Source organism: Ostrinia nubilalis, chromosome 18 (assembly GCF_963855985.1).
Source record: "Ostrinia nubilalis chromosome 18, ilOstNubi1.1, whole genome shotgun sequence".
Taxonomy (NCBI): Eukaryota; Metazoa; Arthropoda; class Insecta; order Lepidoptera; family Crambidae; genus Ostrinia; species Ostrinia nubilalis.
The window spans coordinates 7177920-7200492 of record NC_087105.1 but is presented as its reverse complement, the minus strand read 5'-3'; the positions used below and the strand labels follow the sequence as shown (position 1 = coordinate 7200492).

At 37.0% G+C, this 22573-nt stretch overlaps 2 protein-coding genes across 3 annotated transcripts; one reads left to right on the top strand and one right to left on the bottom strand.

Annotated features, from left to right (window-relative positions):
* Positions 1-3171: 3171 nt before the first annotated feature.
* Positions 3172-22185, bottom strand: LOC135080874 (ubiquinone biosynthesis monooxygenase COQ6, mitochondrial). The gene is made up of 9 exons (XM_063975603.1): positions 21866-22185; positions 21456-21646; positions 20959-21216; positions 13070-13177; positions 12802-12972; positions 11353-11555; positions 10073-10188; positions 8605-8771; positions 3172-3552 (listed from the first exon to the last, which is right to left on the bottom strand). Exons 1-9 carry the CDS (start codon positions 22035-22037, stop codon positions 3523-3525), a joined length of 1416 nt encoding a protein of 471 aa, XP_063831673.1. The 5' UTR covers positions 22038-22185; the 3' UTR covers positions 3172-3522.
* Positions 13683-20925, top strand: LOC135080644 (transient receptor potential channel pyrexia). Of its 2 annotated transcripts, none has more exons than XM_063975335.1 (14): positions 13683-14256; positions 16198-16369; positions 16555-16777; positions 16867-17023; positions 17097-17231; positions 17377-17605; positions 17708-17953; positions 18095-18324; positions 18400-18538; positions 18619-18812; positions 19137-19296; positions 19376-19671; positions 19889-20086; positions 20380-20925. In XM_063975335.1, the coding sequence occupies exons 1-14, from the start codon at positions 14197-14199 to the stop codon at positions 20779-20781; spliced, it is 2841 nt and encodes a 946-aa protein (XP_063831405.1). In that variant the 5' UTR covers positions 13683-14196; the 3' UTR covers positions 20782-20925. The 2 variants fall into 2 exon arrangements, with proteins under 2 accessions (XP_063831405.1, XP_063831406.1); XM_063975336.1 differs by lacking the exon at positions 13683-14256 and adding an exon at positions 15609-15717.
* Positions 22186-22573: the final 388 nt, after the last annotated feature.

Below are 22573 nucleotides of genomic sequence, written 5' to 3'. Positions count from 1 at the left end.
TGTATTGATGTTGACCTAGATTAAAAATAGACTACACATAAATTCCATATTGATGTAAATTGGCAGTTAAAATATTTTAGAACTGTAAGATATTGTAGTTAAATAATATTATAATTCTGTGTATGTTTTAAAACTTTTAAAGTATAATTATTATCATTTAAATCATTAGATATAAGTGTCTATCTTTGTAAATGATGCTAATATTTTCCAGTTTTAATATCAATTTTTACTGGTTGATAAATACATTATTGTCGTATGTAATAGGCTACTACATATCCCAGTTATAAACAACATAGTTTCCAATGAACAAGAAATCAATAAGTATAAATTATTTTTGAAGAAAATCTTCATAAACATCAAACAAAATCCAACGTGTAAAATATAGACGAAAAAGCCTCTTAGAAGCTACTTCAGGTAGGTACAATCAAATCGTTGAAATCAATTATAAAATCAGCTTTAACCCGATATTACCATATTTTTCAGGCAGTAAAAACCAGAGCATAAATCCGCACGTGGTTCAGAAAAAAGACCATCGAGAGTGGTGGGAGGGGAGGGCAGCGGAGGATGTAGATCGATGAAGCCCCGCAAAGGGGACGCGGGGGGAGGGAGCTCCAGATAATTCTCCGACCTAAAGGTTAATTACTTGATGAAATATCAATACTTTGGGTCACCTGCTAAGGATGCCCTACGAAAGCGCTCAAAGTTAAACTATGACCACCTGCATGCGTGTTATTTTTTTAATGATTGAATATTTTTGTCCTTTTACGTTAAGCACAAAGAACTTAAAGGAAAAAGTTATGTAGGGCTAAATTAACTTGTTAAATATCTAAAGAAATAAAATAATTGGCAACGCAATAGAGTAAAAATAACACGTGAAGCAATGAAACGTAAACAGGCCAATGATAAGTCAACGTCCGACGGTCATTTAGGTTGTCTACGCGAATTTTATCATCAATCAAACTAGTGTCAAGTCTAAAATATTTTTTTTTAAACTATACATACCTAGATACTACTCTACTTTTGATTGATTCACATATATTTACGAGATAGGCTTTTAGATCACATAGATTGCTAAAATTTAACGGAAATTAACATTAAGTGAAGTTAATTATGTTTCCGTTTCATAAAAACTGTATATAAATTAAATTAATTATTTTTAGGAACGTTTGCCTGTAAGTTTCCCTAAAAGAGTTAAGTAAATGAAATAAAAATTATTACAGAAAAGGTACACTTAGACTAGACTTCATAGAATTTAATAGGAATTTCCAAGACACAGATTCTGGAACCTAAGAATTCTGCCTAACATCACAGAATACTAACATCTCAATACGTCTAGGTAGGTAATTATGTAAGGTAATGCAGTTCATCGTCTGGATGGTCCAAGGTTAGTACATAAGTAGTAGCTACGGTATGACAATAAATATCCCCCAGGTAAAAAATCGCGACTCCTTTGAAAGCAAGGAACAAAGGACAACTTGAGGGTCTCGGACAAAGCATGGTTTATTCACTCACGTGGGAATTTTAAGTCCCCTAAAATTTATTATTAAAAAGTCTAGCGGCTTTTGGTAACTGCATTGCATAGTACCATCTCAAGAAAGTAGGTCGAAGCTTCTAGAACTTTAAGTTAAATCGTTTTTGTTCATGAATATCTAGAAAGAGTTAATTACCATGGTATTTATTTCACATACCTAGGTACTTTTGCAGGTTAGGTAGGTCATAATAACACTTTCACATAATTAACTAATGACCTATCTAAAATGATCTACGTTTACGGCCTTTCGGTGATAAGAGTATGATTGACGTATTTAATCATTAATTAGTTAATGAGGATACATTTTTAAGTATCAATCCTTCATTAGGATAGCATGAAGTTAACTAGAAGTAATTAGGCTGGTACTTAACAGGTTTCAAGAGTTTTATAATAGACTACATTACTCAATGGGATAAAATAAATTATTTTACCACAAAATTTAATCATTTTTTACTACCAGAAAAATTAGTGATCGAGTACTTAGTCTACCTATAAGATTCATTTAATAATATTTTGCTGGTGAAAGTCAAAACATAAAAAAGCAATGAACAGCACGACCAACGAGTTGACGCATGTTTACGAAGTTGAGTCAGTCGGTATCTTTGCAATACTGAATTTAGCATTATAGCTCTTATTTGAAGGCTTATAATGTATCTTATTAAATGAATGGACGTTGGCAATGGCGTAAGCCTTGATTGTGCGCAATGCGCCGTTGTGACGTCACACCCCGATGGCCATGATAGCCGATGCAACTCGATGAACAGCTGTTCCCAACCGTTTTTAACGTTCATGTGTTCTTTTTTTATCAAAGTCTTATGTAGGGAGGCCCTTTTTGGAGAACTCACGTCCCATGTAACTTTCCCCTGCCCTGGCGTTCGGGAGAATATATCGACTGGTGCTGAGAAAAGGCAGAAGACTCAGTCATCTACGTCAGTCTTTTGTTTATTACTACATACCTACTACATAATAATAATAGTTGTAGGTAGATTACGTATTTGTTATTTTCTCAGCCAATGTCTAACTAACTGCGTCTTAAAAATTGTTATTTAGCATAATTTCCAAGAATTTTTACGAATCATGTATTAATTCAATGGAAGCTTCGCGATATGAAATATCTGTTTGTTATGAAACATTTGTGTCCCCAACCTATTGTTTCATTCAGCGTGTGTACTCAGCATGTCTTTGTTTTATCAAACAACCGTCATAACAACGCAGCAAAGAATGGTTCGATATCCTATTGGCAGCATTACATAGATAATTTTAGTTCATAGCGAAGCACACTTGGCTAAAGCCACCCAAGATATTTTTTTATAGGTACAAGATTTCTTAGAAACTTAATACATAATTTTGTTATAAACAATTGCTTCTCAATTGCAAAATAGGGACGGGACCTACCTAAATAGCGAATTTGTGAATTTTAATCCATGGATATTTTAAAGGGAATTCCCCTATAAGACCTATGTTATATGTATAAAATATAATATTGTATATTGTGTATATTGTATAATAATTATAAAGTTGCTTTAGATATTTTGTGTAAAAAATATACTTACTGGATATTTATTACACTTACTTATGTAAAATCGTGTCTATTTATTCATTTATTTAAGCGTGTATATCAAAATAAATAAAAGATAATGTACTTATAAAAATTTATTATTATTAAGTATTCCATGAGTTGCATTAAAAAGTACTATTATAACTAGACATAAAATACTGTCTCTAGGAGAGGTAGGTAAATATAATATATGTAGTTACATACATACTCTATGTAGACTAGGTAATATTTTTATTTCGAATAAATATGTAGACATAAGTAATTAAAATAGTTGTCGTGCTCACGAAATAGTTATACAAATAAGTAACAATTAAAACATTTTTTAACTATTTCGTGATCGTGGTAGATTCTTAATCCGAAAAAGAAGTTATTCTAGAATCCAAAGACCCATTCCAAGGATCAAGTCGTCTCACTCCAACAGAATCGAATCCATTTACGTAGTAGCGTGTGATATCAACATTTTCTGTAACAATACGCATTATTAAATCACTTTTACTACAATCTTTGCTACTAGTGTTTTTTATCAGGGAAATTACCAGACCGATTACGGTATTTTTTGCAAATAGATATTTATTCTACAACTACGCATAAATACCGATTGTAATACGCAACAAATATCAGTCCATATCGATAATATGATAAATTTGATACGCATTTCTAAATTCCTTACCACGCAATAATGAAATTTCTATTTCTAACACCTACTTACAGGTTGAAATAATAATCTAATTCGTTTTTGCATTTGTTAAGCTAAGTAAGTTTTCAGAAATGTTATCTTTTCAAATTGGTATGGAGAACAATCTTATCTATCTCCAATTTGAGAATAAAAAATACAATTTTTCAATGGAAATAGATACTCGTATTACAAAAGTGTAAGATAGGCTTATTAACCCTTAAAGAATTAACGAGTTATCTTAATCACCCAAAAATACCAATACTTTGTTTTGTTCCAATTTTGTTATTCAGGCAAAGGTGTCATTGATAACGACGGTATTTGTGCGTGCTGTTAAACAATAGCTTTTATTTTGTTTAAAGTTGTCGGATTTCGTACAAAAGTATTAGCATAGCTGGGCATTAACTCGTTAATCCGTTAATCGTTAATTAACGAAGTTAACATTTCTATTAACGGATTAACTTTTAAGTTAACTTTAAAAACTGTTAACGGACTCGTTAACTTCCGTTAAATTATCCTAAGTCCGTTAATCGTTAATCCAGTACCTACTATTTACCAAAAAGATACAGCAGACACGCTGAAAAACACTACAAAAACGCGTTCTGACAAGTACGATCGGGCTTAAAGAACTTCCAAAACCCAAAACAACAGTTTTTGTAAGTAACCAGAACGAAACGATTTGAAAAATGCAATTTTTTTATTTATTTACAAGCTTTATATTGACTTCACTATTCACTTGTTAGTATGTGTGGGACAAATCTTGCAACTTTTAAGACCAGTTCTCAACCGATTGAGCTGTTTGGCATACTTAATGTAAGTACGATGAAAATGCAATGTTATGGTACCATTAAGCTGGTCTGGTGATGGAGTCAGGAGGTGGCCATAGGAACTCCTAAATGAAACGGCGGCATCGCATCGAATTTAGGTTCGTTGGATTTGTATTTTCGAGCACTTTGTACTAGATGATGTCCAGGGTCCTGATGATGGAGTCAGGAGGTGGCCATAGAAATTCCTAAACAAAACGTTAGAAACTTATCGAGTTTGGGTTTGTTGGATTTGTCTTTTCGAGCACTTTGGTGCTAAATTGTATTGTAAATGAACCAAGGCTCTGAGATTGAGATACTATAGACTAAGAGCTGGTGAACGCCAGACCTACGTCATTTTTTAAAAACTGAAAGTTTGTCAGCGTATGCTCCCAATATAGGTTAAAATGTTGGTGGATTATGAAGTTTGGGTCATCGTTGTTTTGGCAGCTATCCTAAAAAAACTGTCTGGCAAGGAGTTGGAACTGTCAAAACTGTGTGGCTGATGTCGAAACAACTTCTAATCATTGCCCAAATATAATATCTGGGGGCACGGCAGTGCCCCCACCAAGTCGAGCAAAAAAGCGGCACGGCCGTACCATCCTTTTCTCGAAGCAATTCAGGCCATTTTCGACTGCCTGTAACTTCGTTGTGGATAAAACTAGAAGGCTGAATTTTCATTAGCTATGCAGGCATTGTAAAGACACGGTATATTTAAAATTTCATTCAATTTGAACCAGTAGTTTAAGAATTATAACGGGTCAAAGTTACTTAATTTTGTCACTCACTGACTGACTCACTGACTGACTCACCGATCATCAAAATTCTAAGGCACTTCTAGCAGACCTAGAAGCTTCAAATTTGGAATATAAGTAGTGTTTGGTGTATGAATCAAGGAAAAACTAAAATATTTGGGGGCACGGTAGTGCAACCGCCAAGTCGAGTAAAATTTTTCAATTTCGGTCCAGTTTTCTAGATACATAACTGCTGTCTACAAAATACAAAAAGAAATGAGATTTGGGGGCACGGTAGTGCAACCGCCAAGTCGAGTAAAATTTTTCAATTTCGGTCCAGTTTTCTAGATACATAACTGCTGTCTACAAAATACAAAAAGAAATGAGATCCCATCAAAAACAATACTTGTCAAAAAAACCAAGTCTCGCAACTCAGTTGTTCTACGGTAAAAAGTTGTGAGATCCATGTAATACCAAGTCCAGGCCAGGAAATCTTTAACGTTTTACATAAATATATTGACTTGGCCATCGCATGAAAACACGTGTAAATTAAATTATTTAGTGCGATGGCCAAGTCAATAATTTATGTAAAACGTTAAAGATTTCCTGGCCTGGACTTGGTATTACATGGATCTCACAACTTTTTACCGTAGAACAACTGAGTTGCGAGACTTGGTTTTTTTGACAAGTATTGTTTTTGATGGGTTAGAAGTTGTTTCGACATCAGCCACACAGTTTTGACAGTTCCAACTCCTTGCCAGACAGTTTTTTTAGTATAGCTGCTAAAGCCACGACGACCCAACTGACAAACTTTCAGCTTTTATAAAATGACGTACCTAGTTAGGTCTGGCGTTCACTATAATAGCTCTTACGGCCGAATACTGAAACGCCATTTAAATATTTGACGGCTTCTCAAATAGTTAAGCAGCTCCTAAACTTACATTTCGCATACTCAAAACAATATCTGAGCAGTTCTCAATTTGTAAGCACCTCTCAAATTAAGTTGCACTTAAACGTCACTCAAATGAATTTTCGTATACTGAAACGCCATTCAACCCTAAGCATTACTCAAACAACTGTCAAATCGTCCTAAGCAGCTGTTAAATTTGAGAGTGCTTGCCCGGTATCTTAAATCCTATTCTTATACCTAAATCGACCTAAATAGTGGTAAATAATGTGTGTCATCGTTATCATTTCTTTCGAGCCTTGAGGAAATACCTAGATCTAAGTAATCGCAGGAACGCAATAAGGCTGAACGCTATTGAAAAATATTATTATAATGACATGCAATTCCGAGCGAGGTTCCGCGTCTCTAAAGAAACGGTGTTGTTTCTGGATTCATAATTTGGAAGCTCTTTGAAACCCCTCACCAAACGCCATACAACCAGTGGACCAAATACTTATTATAACCCTACTGTTCTACGCAACGGGAAGTTAAGAACGTGTACTAGGTGATATCTTCCACATCTAACAGCCAACTGTGCATCGTATAGTGCACGAAGTAACAACCAAAATAGCTGCTATGAAATCGCAATACATAAACATGCCTATTTCTGAGGAATAAGGGGACATCGCATAGCAGCATTTCCAAGAGTTGTTGATTTGTCAATTTGATGCTCTGCTGTCAACAATGATAAATGTCAATTGTGGTTACGTTTCGGTCCACGATCGCCACTTAATAGATTTCAACAATAAAAAGTATCACGTTTAAAATTATTTTTTTAATTAAATAAAAATGCAAGCTTAATTTTTTTATATGACAAAACGAGATTTATATATAATAGAAACTAAAAATAAACTGTTTTATGTTAAGTTGATTGAGTATATTTCCATAAAAGACAATACATAAACAAACGATGCTGCGTGTAATGGATAAAAAACGCAAAGTTATCATTTGTGTAAATGAAAACATACTTTTTTTGGTAAATGTTGCCATTATGTAAACATTTGAGAGCTGCTTAGCTGATCACGGCTTCAAATCCGTTGAGTGGCGTTTGAGAATACCATTTAAAATTGAAGGATACTTAAATTTAGGAGCCCGTCAGCTGAGTGAAAGATTTGAGTAGCGTTTCAGTATTCGGCCGTTAGTCTACTACTAAAAAGTGTAAAATAAAATTATAATAATAAAATCCTATCCTACTAATAATATTATAAATGCGAAAGTTTGGATGTCTGGATGTTTGTTGCTCTTTCACGAAAAAACTACCGAACGGATTTTGATGAAACTTTACAGTATTATTGTTTATAACCCAGAATAACATATTTTATAGGCTATAATTTATGAAGATCTGTGACAAACTAAATTTCACGCGGGTGAAGCCGCAGGCAAAAGCTAGTACTTTTATAAAAACAAGCTTTTATTCTGAAATGCAGTTGTTACTAAAAACGAAAAAAATAATTTTATGCAAGGTTCAAATAATTTCGAAAGCTTGTAGCGCAAACATAAAAGAGGAATAAATTCCGTGCGCGATACAAGCTTTCGAAATTATTTGAACCTTGCATACAATGAGGGTGTTCGCGATTGAAAAATCCGCCAGATGGCGGGACGTGGATGTAGGGTCTGACTGCTGCGTGATTGGTGGATTTTGACATATCTGTCAATGTCATGTCAAAAATAACCAATCTGCATGATTTGCACCTCGCGTCTACGTATTGCCATCTGGTGGATTTTTCAATCGCGAAAACCCTCATTACGTTTTTCGTTTTATTATCATGTGTTAACGGATTAACGATTAACGTTAACTTGCGTTAAATCTTGCTAAATGTAACGTTTTAACGTTTAACGAAGTTAATTTTTTTATTAACGGTTTACCGATTAACGAAGTTAACTATTTGATTAACGGTGCCCAGCTATGAGTATTAGTCATCGTTGCAGATTAGCTAATTGTTTTTACGATATCGTCTCGTCTATTCAGTGAAAGGATTTCTATTGTATTCAGTGAATTTGGCACATGTTAATATTTTTATGAAGATTCACGACAGTCATTCATTATTCCTTATTAACATTTTTGCGTCTTTTAGAAACGGCAAGACTAAATTTTATAATTTGGGATGTAGGATTGAGCGGAATTAAGCAGTAGAGTTTAGTAGAAGAACACATTTTTTTTCCGTAACTTGATGTCATTGAGCACGAGCTATTTTCGAAGTATTAATTCAAGGTAAAGTTGAAAAACAATAATAAAATACGTAGATAAAATCCTTGACATAACAAAATCGAATAAACTTAGAATTATTTTTAGGGTCATTTCGCTGGTTTTCGTCCACCTCCCTATTCGGGTCAAATCTCATCAAATTCATAGACATACCTTGACGGGGTGGAGGGCGTTAGTGAGCTGGAGCCCGAGGCTCCGCGCCAGGACCGCTGGTGGCAGCTGCAGCGTGTACAGCCGGTGCAGAGCATCCACTGCTATCTGCGTGGGCACGTTGTGACGCTGCCGGGAGCTTTCGTATTTTTGCAGCCAGCTGTGGTGGGCTGATAAATGGAAAATCGTGAGAAGAGGTCAATATATTCAGCGCGTATAAAGAAGTCTGAGCCCACCGCAGAATGGTCTAGTGTCCACCCCAGGATGTCGGGCTATCGATTCGAACATGATAATAAATAATAAATAAAAATCTTTATTTTTTTCTCCACAATCTAACTGATACAAAAGTATTACAATAAAAATTGTACAATTACATAAAATAGATTGTGCGAGACTGGTGTCTGAGCTAGGCGAGGGGCCTGTATTACAGAGACTAGTTTATTATATATCTTAGACAATAATCACATCTGGAAAATAACCAATGAATATTGAGATATCAGTCCATATAAGGGAGGGAAAGGACGAAGGGAGTCGTCGTCATCACTCGTGTGGATTTCATCATTTTTTCAATCCACTACTGGATGTAAGCCTAGTAAAGAGCCTAGAACTTTGGTTATTTTTTGGTTCTAGGTTACATAAAACTGATACCTATTTATTATTATTGGTTTTGGGCCTTCATTTGCGCCAGCTCGACCAGGTTTGATCTATTGTGGCAGCCCTTGTCTTTAGAGTTCACTGCTTAGTCCCGTTGAATCTATAAATTTCCAGATTCTTTGGAGCGTGATATCTGCTATCTCATCCGGGTGCATGATGTGTCGCCCGAGATGGATACTTCTTTTGCTCATAAGCGGGCCGCATGAGCAAAGAACATGCATGGCCGTTTCTTCTTCTGTATGGCAGAATCTGCACAGAGTTTCCTCGGTCATGTTCATGTTTGATTTGTGTTTGTTTAGTAACTGATACCTAGCTACAATATCAGTTATAACATTGAGATTAAAAATGATGTAGGTAGGTATTTAGCCTGCGCTGGAATGAAATCATGGTATGTAAGATAAAAAAAATAATGTTCTCATTAATTAATAACACTACATTTTGTGGTCTCAATCAAATCAGGCCATAGCCGATAGCGGTTACGTGACCTCGTTACGTGATTGCAAGACTATCACATTCACTAATGAGTTCAGTGTTTAAAAAAATGATTTAGTTACGAGTAGGTATTTAGTACAATACAGGAAATCAATACTTAAAAATTTTACTATGATGAACTTGCTAACGCCTGCTAAAATGGCTATCCCTATCCCCTATCCATATCCCTATGCCTAAAGGCATGAAATTGTGATTAGTTACAGACGGACTAACTGCCTACTCCACGTCTGTGCGCAAACAAATTTAGGGGCGTAAAATTGCTCGCGAAATGTGGCAGGCTCTTTGACTCAATCTACTGTACGTCGAAATCTCACTGTAAACTTACTTATTTCGAAGCCTGTGTAGATGGAATCTGCTAAGAAAGTTGTTAAGTCCTTGACGTCACCAAAACCAAGATTGACTCCTTGCCCGGCCAGCGGGTGAACACGGTGTGCGGCGTCCCTGTAGAAAAAAGGATACATTTTAACAAAATAACTTTCGATAACCTGATGTTCTGTTGATTTCGATAGTTTAACTTTCTTCGGGGACAAATTTGGCCTTTACTGACTGGGTTTTATTCGTGATCAAGCTGTAGAGTAGATACTGGCTACATGAGAGTTGCAGTGGGAACGAGAGTTGAGAAAAGTCCCGATGTGACGCTAACACGTCATTCTCACCTTACAAGCGCGATGTAGTCATAGCATAGTCATAAATCTTTATTGCATCATGTTGGTACAATTTGATCTTAATAATAATACAGTCCCGAAAACATATCGCGTGCTATGCCGAAGCCGAGCTGGGAGAAGGTCGTAGGTCGAAGAGAAGGCCATATTAGGCCATACATGTGTATTCGTCATTAGGTTACAAGATATTCTTACTCCATATGTAGATCCAGGCTCAATATATCTCGTTTTATGCCCGAAGCCGAGCAGGAAGGTCTTGATGGAGTGAAAACCGCACGAAGCCATAATTATTTGAGAGAGAAAAAAACACATTATTACCCATTAGCGCGAAGCCCGGGGTGATATATCTCGTGTTATGCCTGATCCCGAGCGGGTGCGATGCTCTTGATAGAGGGCGGACTTAAGTCGCTGACATAGCCCTACGGATTAGCAAGCTGAAGTAGCAATGGGCAGAGCACATAGTACGTAAAACTGACGGCCGATGGGCCAGCAAGGTTCTGGAGTGGAGGCCGCGTACCAGAAAACGCAGCGTGTGACATCCACCCACAAGGTGGACCGACGACATCATAAAGGTAGCAGGAAGGCGCTGGACGCAGGCCGCTACTAAACGATCTACATGGAAATCATTGGGGTAGGCCTATGTTCAGCATTGGACGTCCTGAAATGATAATGATGATGATGACGCAAATCTTACCCTACTAGCGCTACACCCGGTGCGATATATCTCGTGGTATGCCCGAACCCGAGCGAGAAGGCTGCCCTTGAATTTGGCGCGATGCTCTTGATAAAGGGCGGTAGTTGTCTTGCTTCCCCGTCCGGCAGCCCGGCTTTCTTCAGCCACAAGAAGCACGCGTCTAAGCTACTGCTGCTATACGACCGCCAACATCACAAAAGCTGCGAAATGTAGTTCCATAACCTGCTATTTTCGCGAATATAATCTTACCCAACAAGCGCAACACCAGGCGCAATATATCTCGTACTATGTCCAAACCCGAGCGGGAAGGCTGCGCGTGAGTTAGGCGCAATGCTCTTGATAGAGGGCGGTAGTTGTCTCGCTTCCCCGTCCGGCAACCCGGCTCTCTTCAACCAAGAGCCCAGCCAAGACATGCACGCGTCCACGCTGCTGCTGCGAGGATACTGCTTCCACTGGAAAGAATTAGATTTTACTATGAAATATGTCTTCTAGTACTTAATATGAAGGTAAAATAAAATAGGGAAATGAAGGAGTCCTAGTGGGGATTCTGCTCTCATGGCCTTTAATCACAGAACATTTCTCTTCATTGTCTTCTGACTGATCGCATGATAGCGCATGATAGAATAGAGAAGAAAAAGGGAAAATAAAATTAAAACCAGAGACAGCAATTGGCTCAGGCACCCAATGCTCGGACATAATTCGTTTCCTATGGGATTCAAACTTACGGTTACTTTGTAGTCTGGAATATGGACTTGAATCGCATGAAGATGGTTATCTACAGCCAGCGCTGCCACGCGATCGCCACGTCGCACAGTAGTCGGCAAGCGGAAAAAAGTCCAAAATTGGAAGGTTCTAATTCATTAAAATTAGCATAGTAGCCTTATTGTAGAATAGTTATGGGATCATAATCACAAAAAAAAAAATCAATTAAACGTTATTTTAAAGGAAAATTATGCGTCATAAGTTGATCAAACACGAAATATTTATTTAAGCGTAGTTTCTACGCTCGGATGTCTACGAATGTATTTCTTAAGACATTGATGATATCAACAATATTTCTTTTTAATTGTCTTTTATGAAGCATTATGTATTTACAATTAAACTATATTTTGCAAATAACTGCTGTCGTCATTTCCTACTTGACCTATATAAAAGACACTCTTTTTTATTCGAAATTATTGCTTTTCTTGGACCATAACTTTTTTGCCTTGTCGATCCTAGTGGAGATGTATGTATCAAAAGATTCCTTAGTTCTTCTAGTAACTAGCCTATTATAGATTAGCTGCTAATATCTGCTACCCTTGTCATACGATTCATTTATCTAATGAGGTTAAGTGATTGGATATGATGAGACGGGGATGAGAGAGTCGGTATTCTCGGTGCAAATGAGGATATTATGACATGCTTCTGGCTTCGTCTGATCCATTCATAAATAAATTTAGAAGTAAAATCAGCAAAAACTATTTAGTTCTAAACCTAGAAGTTTTAGACCTGATAAAAGAGTGACATTATTTGTTAGTAATTTCTGTTATGTATTGAAACATAGATATTGCACTATATAACATTTTTTTAATAATTTTAAAGCAATATTATGAAAAGAAACATGATAACACTGAAAAATGGAATTATTTCCGCTCTCCCATACAAAGCCGACCACTGTGCGTCGTTGCAAACAAACGACATAGGTGTATTTCTTACCAAAGCATCGTTAAGGGCATCCACGAAGGACTCATCAGAGAGCTTGAGTAGTTCCTTAGCGTTATCCTGCCAGGTAGACCATACAAGAGAGCTGCGTGTGGCGTCGAGCGGCAATAGAGCAACAGGACCGGTGGGCAGCCACCGCTGCCACGCTACGTCGTTGTTTACTTCCTGAAACGAAGAAGTTTCAATAATTAAATAGAGACACATGTAATCACAGACATCTTAACGTTTTAATTTCTTAAGTTATTAGGATAAATCAGTTAACCTCAGCTAAGTGTAAGGTGGCCACGACTCCCATCTGATCGTAGTTCCACGACAAGTACTGCACACCCATCGCCTTGCGGACGGCGGAGTTGGCGCCATCGGCACCGATCTGGAAACAGAGAAATTACTATTTAACTTATGGGCTTAATTATAGAACAGATCATTGCTGATTTAAATAAAAATTGATTCAGGAAGTGAGACTTCAATTTTTTTATCATCATTTCTCAGGTATCCCCGGCATATGACCGATTGACGATTGATCTTTTACCAAACGAAATTAACGTCGATATCATACCTGTAATAGATGCATTTTAAATTTCTAAATAAGCAAATCCATTTTATAACTGAAGAAGTAGTAAGTACCTACCTAGCTTTATTGAAAATGAAAATACGATCGGAGAAACCGACATTAAAAAGTGTAAGTAAAGCTTTTACAATGTAAACGCCGCAAATGCAGTCATAGTCAATGCAATGTCGTAATTTACGTTTACGTTGAATTGGGGCTATTTCTTGCGGATTGGCAAACCGATGATTGCAGTATAATTATTACTTCTGGAGTGTTTGTTTTCAGCTGGAGCCGTTGGGCGCGTGCTCAGTACGAAACCGGTAAGCTCCAAGCAAACCGTTTGCGGAATAAAAGTGTGATTAAAAAATATGATTTTGTGATCCTTTAATGCTATGTTAACACGTGACTAGAAAAAGTATTATGTGCATTGCGCATCTCGTAGTTTGTGAATAGAAAAGGATTTATGTGCAGGAACATTCTTAGTGCGAGATTTGGAAATGTTTTTACAACCAATTTGACAGTTGAATAAGTACATAAGTTGATATAAGTTCAGAAAATAAAACAATTGTGTATTCTCTTAACGATATTTAAGATTAATTAACCAAACGTATCAATTGAATGCGTACCGAGCATTAATCACTGATTTATTTTTAACCATCATCTGTTAAAGTTTCCCGCGCGCACATCAAAGGGATATTTCCGAGAAAAATCTCTCAAACGTTTGGCCGAAACACTTACCGCAGAATTGGGTCGCGGCTAACCAATGAGGCCGATCGGGTTAAACAAATCATACTTAACGAAACAACCAGGTATAAATAGGGGAGCACCTGGATTGAAGTGTGATGAAAGCGCAGGAACTGAACAAAATGCTGTTTGAGGCTGTCATGAACAAAATACCATCGGTAAGTTAACGTACATGTTATTATAGTATCATGTATAGTACGAGTATGTATGTATATCAAAGTTCGGTATTCTTCTAAATAGAAAGTAGGTACAGAAACACTTGTTTAATAAAATTGGAATTCCTTGAACTCTTGCAGCCTAGACATTACCTGAATAAAAATGTAGCATATTTTTACACAGAACTTTAACTAAATGAAAGTACTTAAACACTAAGCTCAGTGGAAATAAATATGTTATAATGAAAATTCCGCATAAACCTAATTTAAGAATAAAAAACTTTCAGACTGTTTTTCCGATAATTTCGTCACCGCTCGTTATTCTGATAGTTCCTTAGAATGGTCTTCTTCCAAGTAATCAAAATTATTTTCATAGTTAGTTTGATCCGATGCCAAGAAATCTAAAGGAATTTCTTTTTCCTCCGTTTCCCTATCAAAACATTTTTGAGTGTAATAAATTAATCTTTGGTTTGAGTCAATGATAGAAGACGGATGAAGATTGAAGACAATGTCTCAATCATACAAGATGATGACGAGCTAGTTGAGTAATCCCATAACTTTTTACAATGTTTATAAAATAGTTACAAGAATATCAACACTTACACATTAGAGGCGTTAATATGTAATAGGCCATAAAGCTATTTTACTTGTAATTTTATGGAGCAATAACTGTAATACTGAGGTGTAGAGCACGTTCGGTCTAATATTGGAGCTTGATTCGATTGTTTCCACATACCATAATGTTGGCATGCCATATGGATTCGGTCATTGTTATGACACATTTGAAATTGATAGGTACGCGCTTTGTAAAATCTTCTGATAGTTGTTTGCTTAAGGTGAAGCTCGCAATGTCGATGTTTTTTTTGCATTTTGAGTACATAAGTACAAACACCGTGCATAAAACCTAAAAAATCGGCTGGGTTCAATTAGATTGTGAAACAGTCGAGTTGTAAGTCTGGGATAAATTAAGATAAATTATAATGAAATGTAGGTACGTTCTTAAAAATAATCCCGCATCACGCGATTCGCGACGCGTCTGGCGACATCATAAAAATGGCTCATAGTTAGAATTCCAATCCAACATTAGAATATCTAGGCATTTCTTAAAATCAGTTTTATGTGAGAAATTACAAGACAAAGATAAGAAAGAAGCAAAAGTAAAATAAACTTTCTAAGAAGACAAAAAAGAAGTTGGTTAAATAATATTTAGGTCCGTCATCATCATGAACCAAGCATTACTCGATTGCTATAAATATTTCCATTGTTTATGATAGCCATCCACTACTCATCTATCAGGTTTATGTATCAAAAAAATCTGTTGCGTTTCCAAAAATATGTTCAGTCGGCGACGACAGTTATCAATGAAAGAGCTTTCAGTGAAGCGCGAGCTTAAGATACGCACTCACGCGCATACGGCTCGCAATGCCCCATAGTGTTTTCGTGCGGAAAAGAAATAAAAAGAAGGTTAATATTATCCTATTTATACGAGATATAATTTCCTTTCAAAATCTGTGAGAAGTGCCATAAATATGATCAAAATTTAAAAAATCGCCAGTGTGCTCCAGATTAAAAATGTTATGGTGAAAAGTTGTGAAGTGTTTTAAGAAGTTAAATATAATTTATAGTTATATGGAATGTGGGTTAAACAACATCAGAATCAGAATAGATTTTTTAAAAAAATTTAGAGCATAATATAAACGTTCTGTAAACAACGAGTGAAGCTTTTATGGTTTAATTTTTTGTCTACTTAGGAAAAGCATACTTCATGGATGTCTCTGACCTCTCTAGTGGAAAATGTTGCCGCATGAACCTATTATAAAACATTGAATTGAATCTTAACCATAGCAGAAGCAAAATACATTTGCACTAAATTGAATTTTAGACACACTTTATATTTTGTTTTGAAACTTTTTAGTGTCTTATATTAAAAGTTCAGTGGTTCAGGTATATCGCGAGGGTAGCTCGCGATGGTGCGCGGGCGACGTGATGAGCCAAGTGGCGGAGGATTCGGACGACGATGTCGAAGCAGGGTACATTTCCAGCGACGAATCCGCACACGCCCTGGACCTCGCGGAGAGGCTGAGGATCAAACCCTCCAGGGATATTTGGGAGTTAGGTAAGAATATATTTGCTTTGTTATGGTCTCGTAAACAGCTGTCAATAGGAAGATCTATAATACTAAATACAAATGTTTTAACGTATTTTTAGACCAAATATAAACATGTCTAGCGTCTAGAGTAGCCTTGGTAAAATACACAATGCCCAATACAAGCACTTCAAACTTTTCCAATATCTTTACAGATGAAATACAGTATTCACTGCATCAACTGCCTCATGCAGAAGAGATTAGTATACTTGTGGAAACAGGGCACTATGACGATGTCATATGCTTTGTGACACCGACAGAAAAATGCTTGCTAGCTCGCACAGCAGCCTTGTGGGCATGCTGGCTTGCTAGGAGTTCTCTTCTGGATAGACTGTTAAAGTTGGGAGTGGATCCTAATAGCGCAGATGATGCTGGCAGGTATTATTATAATTATGTAGTGCCATCCAAGGTAATGCAATTTCAGTGGCCACAAACTAGAAGATATTTTAAACTTCATAACTTTTTAGGACTTGTCTGCATCTAAGCTGCTTAGTGGGTAGTGATGAATGTGTCAGATTATTACTGCAGCACAAAGCTGACCCGAACAAGTGGGATTCTTCCAGCGAAAAGAGAGCGACGCCATTACACTGCGCTGCTAGCGCGAAATCCGTAACGTGTGTCAAGGTAAACAGGATATCGACGGGTTGGTGAAATCAGTAACCTAAAAGTTGGATTTTACTAATCTTTATTTTTCCAGGTGCTACTCAATCATGGCGCTGACGTAAACGCCGGTCTGAGTGAGCGGTCGCCGCTGCACTATGCGGTGCTCAGCAACGCAACGGATGTCGTGAGAGCATTGTTGGAAGCCGGTGCCTGCCCCGATACTCCACAGGTGGCTCTGTTTTTACTCATGTTTGTATGAAGTATAAACAAACTCAGCGTTAAGATAAACGTCCAAAAGCAATGTTACACGAAGCGCGGACGATATTATCATTTTGTGTATGGACACTTATCATTTGTTTACGTCTGGATTACAGGTGTTTACTGAAACTCCACTGCACGTTGCAGCGTCTTTAGGTTCTGCTTCGTGTACGAAGCTATTGCTTGACGCAGGGGCTGATGTCAGAGCGGCTTTAGGCCCAGGAAGAGCGACAGCATTGCACCTTGCTGCAGAAGATGGCCATGCTGAATGCGCTCAATTACTTCTTGATAACGGTGCTCACATTGACTGGCCAAATTTTAGAGGACAAACTCCTCTGCATTTAGGTAACGTGTCATAAAAGTCATCATGCTTCTGGTTTTCAATATATTTTGACCTCATTTTGTTTTTGGTAATGTACTTAGTTAAAAATATTTCTTTTTCCACAGCTGCTTTGGCTCAATCAGTAGAAGTTGTTGAATTGTTAGTAAGCCGGCGCGCTGATGTAAAGGCCAGGGATGGCGATGGACGAACTCCTCTTCATGGTGCAATAGTGCGGGGAGCTCGTGCGTGTGACGTAGCCAGGCTATTGCTGTCTGTGGGTGCGGACCCTAATGCGCCTGATAATTTTGGATACACTCCACTACACATAGCCGCTTTGAACGAGTTTTCAGCATGTGTATTGTTGTTATTAGGTAAGTATGATCCAAGCGTAATTTATGTGTAAGCCTTACTGCGTACATATTCGCCAGTGTTACTAAAAATAATATTGGACAGGGTTTAGAGGGGTAACCAAGACGCTGCAGCACAGCTAAAGTTCCTGTCATAATTTTCAGACTACGGTGGTGACGTGACTCTCCGAACAAATGGAGGAATTTCAGCACTTTCATTCATCGTTCGTCGCGTCCCAGACGTGATTCCTCGGTACTTGTGCAAGTTTGATGACGCAGTTCATGTCAGTGAGCACGAGCTGGGCGATGTGGACTGTGAACTTACGATCGACTTCAGGCCTTTAGTGTCCTGTCTATCACGAGGGGAAGCCGAGCTGTTACTCGCATTTGTTGAGGTATTAATTCCGTGTTATATGATTCATCATTATTTATCTACTTAATCATACTAATTTTTAATGTTGTGTTTATAGGTGGGTCGCAGAGACGTGTTGAAACATCCAGTCGCAGAAACATTTTTGTTTCTTAAATGGCGAAGAATCAGAAAGTTTTTCGTTTTGAGCTTTATTTACCACGCCTTATTCATAACTTTGTACAGCCTTTACATACTGCGTAAGTATCAGTAAACAATGAATATAAAATGTTCATCTAAAAATATGTTTAAAGTCTAATGCAATTAATTATGTTTTCAGAAACATATTTATGTGAAGAAGAGACCTGTGATGTTCCAGCGTATGTCAGACCGATTCAGTATCTCATTATTATTCTCAATTTATGTTTTATGTCAAAGGAATTATTTCAAGCTTGTTTAGATTGGTCGGCGTATATCCGACAGTGGGAAAATTGGCTACAATGTTTGATTATAATTGGAGTGTTTTTGTGTACAGTAAGTTTTGAAACAAACATCTACACCAGGAGACGTATTTGTGAAACATTAGAATGCCAATTTGCTTGAGAAATAACACAAATCGTAGGTATACTATTTCCTATAGGAACCTATTTTTGGGCAATTCCGTTGCAAATTTGAATTCAAATTATCCGTATTGTTTCCTGGGGTAGGTGTGATTAAATACCTACTAATAGATGTAAGCGAACTGGCATATTTAGTTCAGTAATATTCAGTCTCTCTTACAAACTTCTCCGAATAAATATCCGCGTAACATGTGATATCACGCCAAACTCAACATTTAAAAGCTGTTTAATGTTTCAGATACCTTGGGATGTCGAGAATGGAGTAGTTTTGAAAAATAACACTTCAAACTGGCAACATGACGTTGCGGCGATTACTATATTCTTCTGCTGGCTTGAATTAATGATGATAATTGGAAGATTTCCGACATTTGGCCTTTACGTACAAATGTTTACAACTGGTATGCAATGCGATTGATGCTTTCTTTATAAATTTGTCTGAGTATTTAGACAAGAGGTTGATCACTATCTTTTTTACAGTAACGGTGAATTTCGCGACATTTCTATTAGCCTACAGCTGTCTTCTGATTGCCTTTGGTCTGGCGTTCAGCGTGCTTTTCAGCAACTACCCAGCATTTCACTTGCCCGCTGGTTTAGTAAAGACAGTCATGATGATGTCCGGTGAACTGGAGTACGAAGACATATTCTACAACAACTGCACCAACTCACAAATACAGTATCCCTTGACAGCTCATGGAATTTTCTTGATATTTGTACTGCTTGTCACAGTAATTTTAACGAATCTACTGGTTGGTTTAGCAGTTAGTGATATTCAGGTATGTGAAACTAATTAGATATTCACGCATGCGCGACATATAGCGCGATAAATCAAAGATATGACAAGAGAGATTGGCCATGGAAATGGACATGTTATGGCCCATGTTCGCTTCGCTCTAAGCATCGTCCTTGCATAGCATATTTTTATACCACTATTTCTTGATAGTTACAATGGGTCAAATATTTTAAGTAAAATATTTATCACCTATTTCACAGGCATTACAAGAGAGCGCAGGCCTAGACAGACTAGTCCGACAGACACAGTTGGTAGCCCACCTTGAGAGTATGCTGTTTAGCTCTTTGCTATCATGTGCGCCGAGGCAGCTGATATCGGTGCTCCGGTGGGGAGCCCTACTCACAGCCACGCAGACACGGACACTCAACATAAGGCCTAATGACCCCAGAGAGAATAGGGTAAGATATGGATGTATGAATAAACTGTTTTTCTCAATTAAAAAAGTTTAGGATGTAATGATTTTAGTTATAAACTCAAGGTTAACTGGGAGAGAACGCTGAAAGGCCTTCCAGTGGCATTAAGACGTCAATTGTACTTTCTGAGTGCAATAAACTACTGATAAGGCAAGAAAATAATGCTTTAGAGCCATTTTTTTACATTTTTAGGGAAAGCTGGACATAAAAGCTAGATGTTACACTATAGTTTCTTTAAACAAGATACAAGATTTATTATAATGACATTATCTTTTCAGATACCAAAAGATCTAATAGCATCAATATACAAAATGGTTGCAAGTCGAAAAGATACAAAACGAAGTATAAGAAAAAATAACAACTACAAATGTATAGTGAAGAAGGAAAAAGACGATAGTGAGGTGGACACACCACAGATAGTTAAGAGGAAGAGTTATCTTTATGACAGATTCTCATCTGAAGGACAGCAAGTTGAAAGAAGAAAGAGGACTACATCCAGCTCCTTGGAGAACAGAAACAGACCAGTTTCATTGACAATAAGTGGAATACAAGAAATATGCATGGTTGACATTAAAACCCAACTAATGGAGCTGTCAAAGAAAATTTCAAAGTTAACAGAAACTACTGAAGCAAGATTGAAGCTAATTGAGTCCAAATTAGGCGATAGCCAGCCACCTTGATGATGTTGTCTTATAAAAGTTTATACAGGGTGTATTATATTGTTTATTAATGTTTATAATATCATGTATTAAAAATGTTGACTTTAAGGACTGTTCTGCTGACTTTTGTTCTATATTTAGAGAACCATTATATCTTTGAGTGATTAAATATGAATCAGTGTTTCATTCAGTACTCACCAATAAATCACAGGCGTAAACATCTCCGTTGCTCATTTTCACCAAGTTCTGAGTAGATGCCTCCTTTGTGCTCTTAGCCAATTGGTAATCTGCTATCTTAGCTCCGTAAACAATTTTGACATTTCTAATATCTGATGCCATAAGTTCAGTATTCACTGCGTGCAAGAGCAGATCATTTTCAACAATGTATGCTAGATCATCATCAGACATGTCCGCACTGTCAAAAGATATCAGGGCATCGGAGCAAGCATCCCAAACCTGAAATAAGAAAATGTGTTTGTTGTATTGAAAAGCTACAAGGAAAACAGATGATGAGTATTTATTACCAAGGTTAAAAAGATAGGTCTTGCCTCTGAATCGTGACCATAAATAGAAGAATATTTTACCCCTTCAAGCCTCATGAATCGAGACACAATAGATAATAAATTGTTACACAATCATATTATGCGATCACTTAGGGATTGATGGGTTAAAATGTGTTAATAAGTAATACTAACTTGCATGTGCCGGACAGGTTGTAGCCGAGCTTTTTCCACATGCCTCCAAATCTTAAGAGAGTTCATCAAGCTCTTTGTATTTTGGTTCAGCGCTACAACTCTATTACTGTATTCAGGCTTCAGTTCAAACTTTTGCATGGGGCTTCCTTCCAATAGGAGCACTTTCAAATTGGATAGAAGAGAGTTTTTACCTGTATGGAGTAAAAGATAAATATCAAGTTATTGTGTACTTCTGACTCAAATCATTCACTATTGTAATAAAGCCTGTAAGCACCATCAACACTACATATAAGGCAAACAGTTTTTCTTATGAAATAAGCAAATAATTCACTTTTAGATGCGCCGATTAGAGTACCTAAATACCTCAGACCAAGGATACTAAAGACCTATATTGAGTGCTTGATGCTTACCCATAGCGCAGGCTAAGGTGCATCCCACCATTCCACCACCAGCGATGATGACATCGTACTTTTCTCTCACGTTGTCCTCATTGATAGAACTCAACGAACGGCAAGCAGTAGCGGTTCTTGTATCCTTCAAAGTTGCGGCAAAAAGCCGATGTACACTGTTCCGTAACAACATTGCTAAAGTTACCTGTTGATAGGTAATTTCGCAGAACTATCCTCTTGTTATTATAATAACAACAAGGGCTATCGTTTAAATTGTTTTGGTTAGAGAAATATTTTTTTCCATCAGCTGTTGTTGACATTTACTGACATTGACAATGACTTATGTTTTTTAATTAGGCAGTAGACAACAGCAGCAAAGGCAACTATAAATCTCTAGTCTAGTCAACTGAAAAAAAAACATTTGATTCGTTTGAGTTTTTGAGTTTAGTCCCTTTTGTCATAAAAAAAATTACAATTATTGTTATTTTATTTATTTCTGTAAAATAAATCATGAATATCTCATGTTCATTTACTTGATACTGGCACTTGACACAGACCGCACGAATCCGTAACGGAAAAAAAAACTAACTAAGCTTTTCCGGGAATCTGAACGAAAATTAAAAAGTTTTGAAACAAGTTTGCCGTGTCGAAGTTCGAGTCAATCGAGTTTTTAAACAAGATACATTTTAATGACCTTAAAGTTATTAGAGAATAGCTCATCCCATGTAT

Bases quoted from the DNA above. Each gene is read 5' to 3' on its own strand.
- LOC135080874 (XM_063975603.1), bottom strand. From the start codon at position 22,037: ATGTTGTTACGGAACAGTGTACATCGGCTTTTTGCCGCAACTTTGAAG. The intron at 13,178-20,958 runs GTGAGTACTGAA...CTCTGTTTCCAG, and splicing joins TTTACGCCTGTGATTTATTG to ATCGGTGCCGATGGCGCCAA. The intron at 11,556-12,801 runs GTAAGAAATACA...AATTCTTTCCAG, and splicing joins ATGCCCTTAACGATGCTTTG to TGGAAGCAGTATCCTCGCAG.
- LOC135080644 (XM_063975335.1), top strand. From the start codon at position 14,197: ATGAAAGCGCAGGAACTGAACAAAATGCTGTTTGAGGCTGTCATGAAC. The intron at 16,778-16,866 runs GTATTATTATAA...ATAACTTTTTAG, and splicing joins AGCGCAGATGATGCTGGCAG to GACTTGTCTGCATCTAAGCT. The intron at 20,087-20,379 runs GTAAGATATGGA...TTATCTTTTCAG, and splicing joins ATGACCCCAGAGAGAATAGG to ATACCAAAAGATCTAATAGC.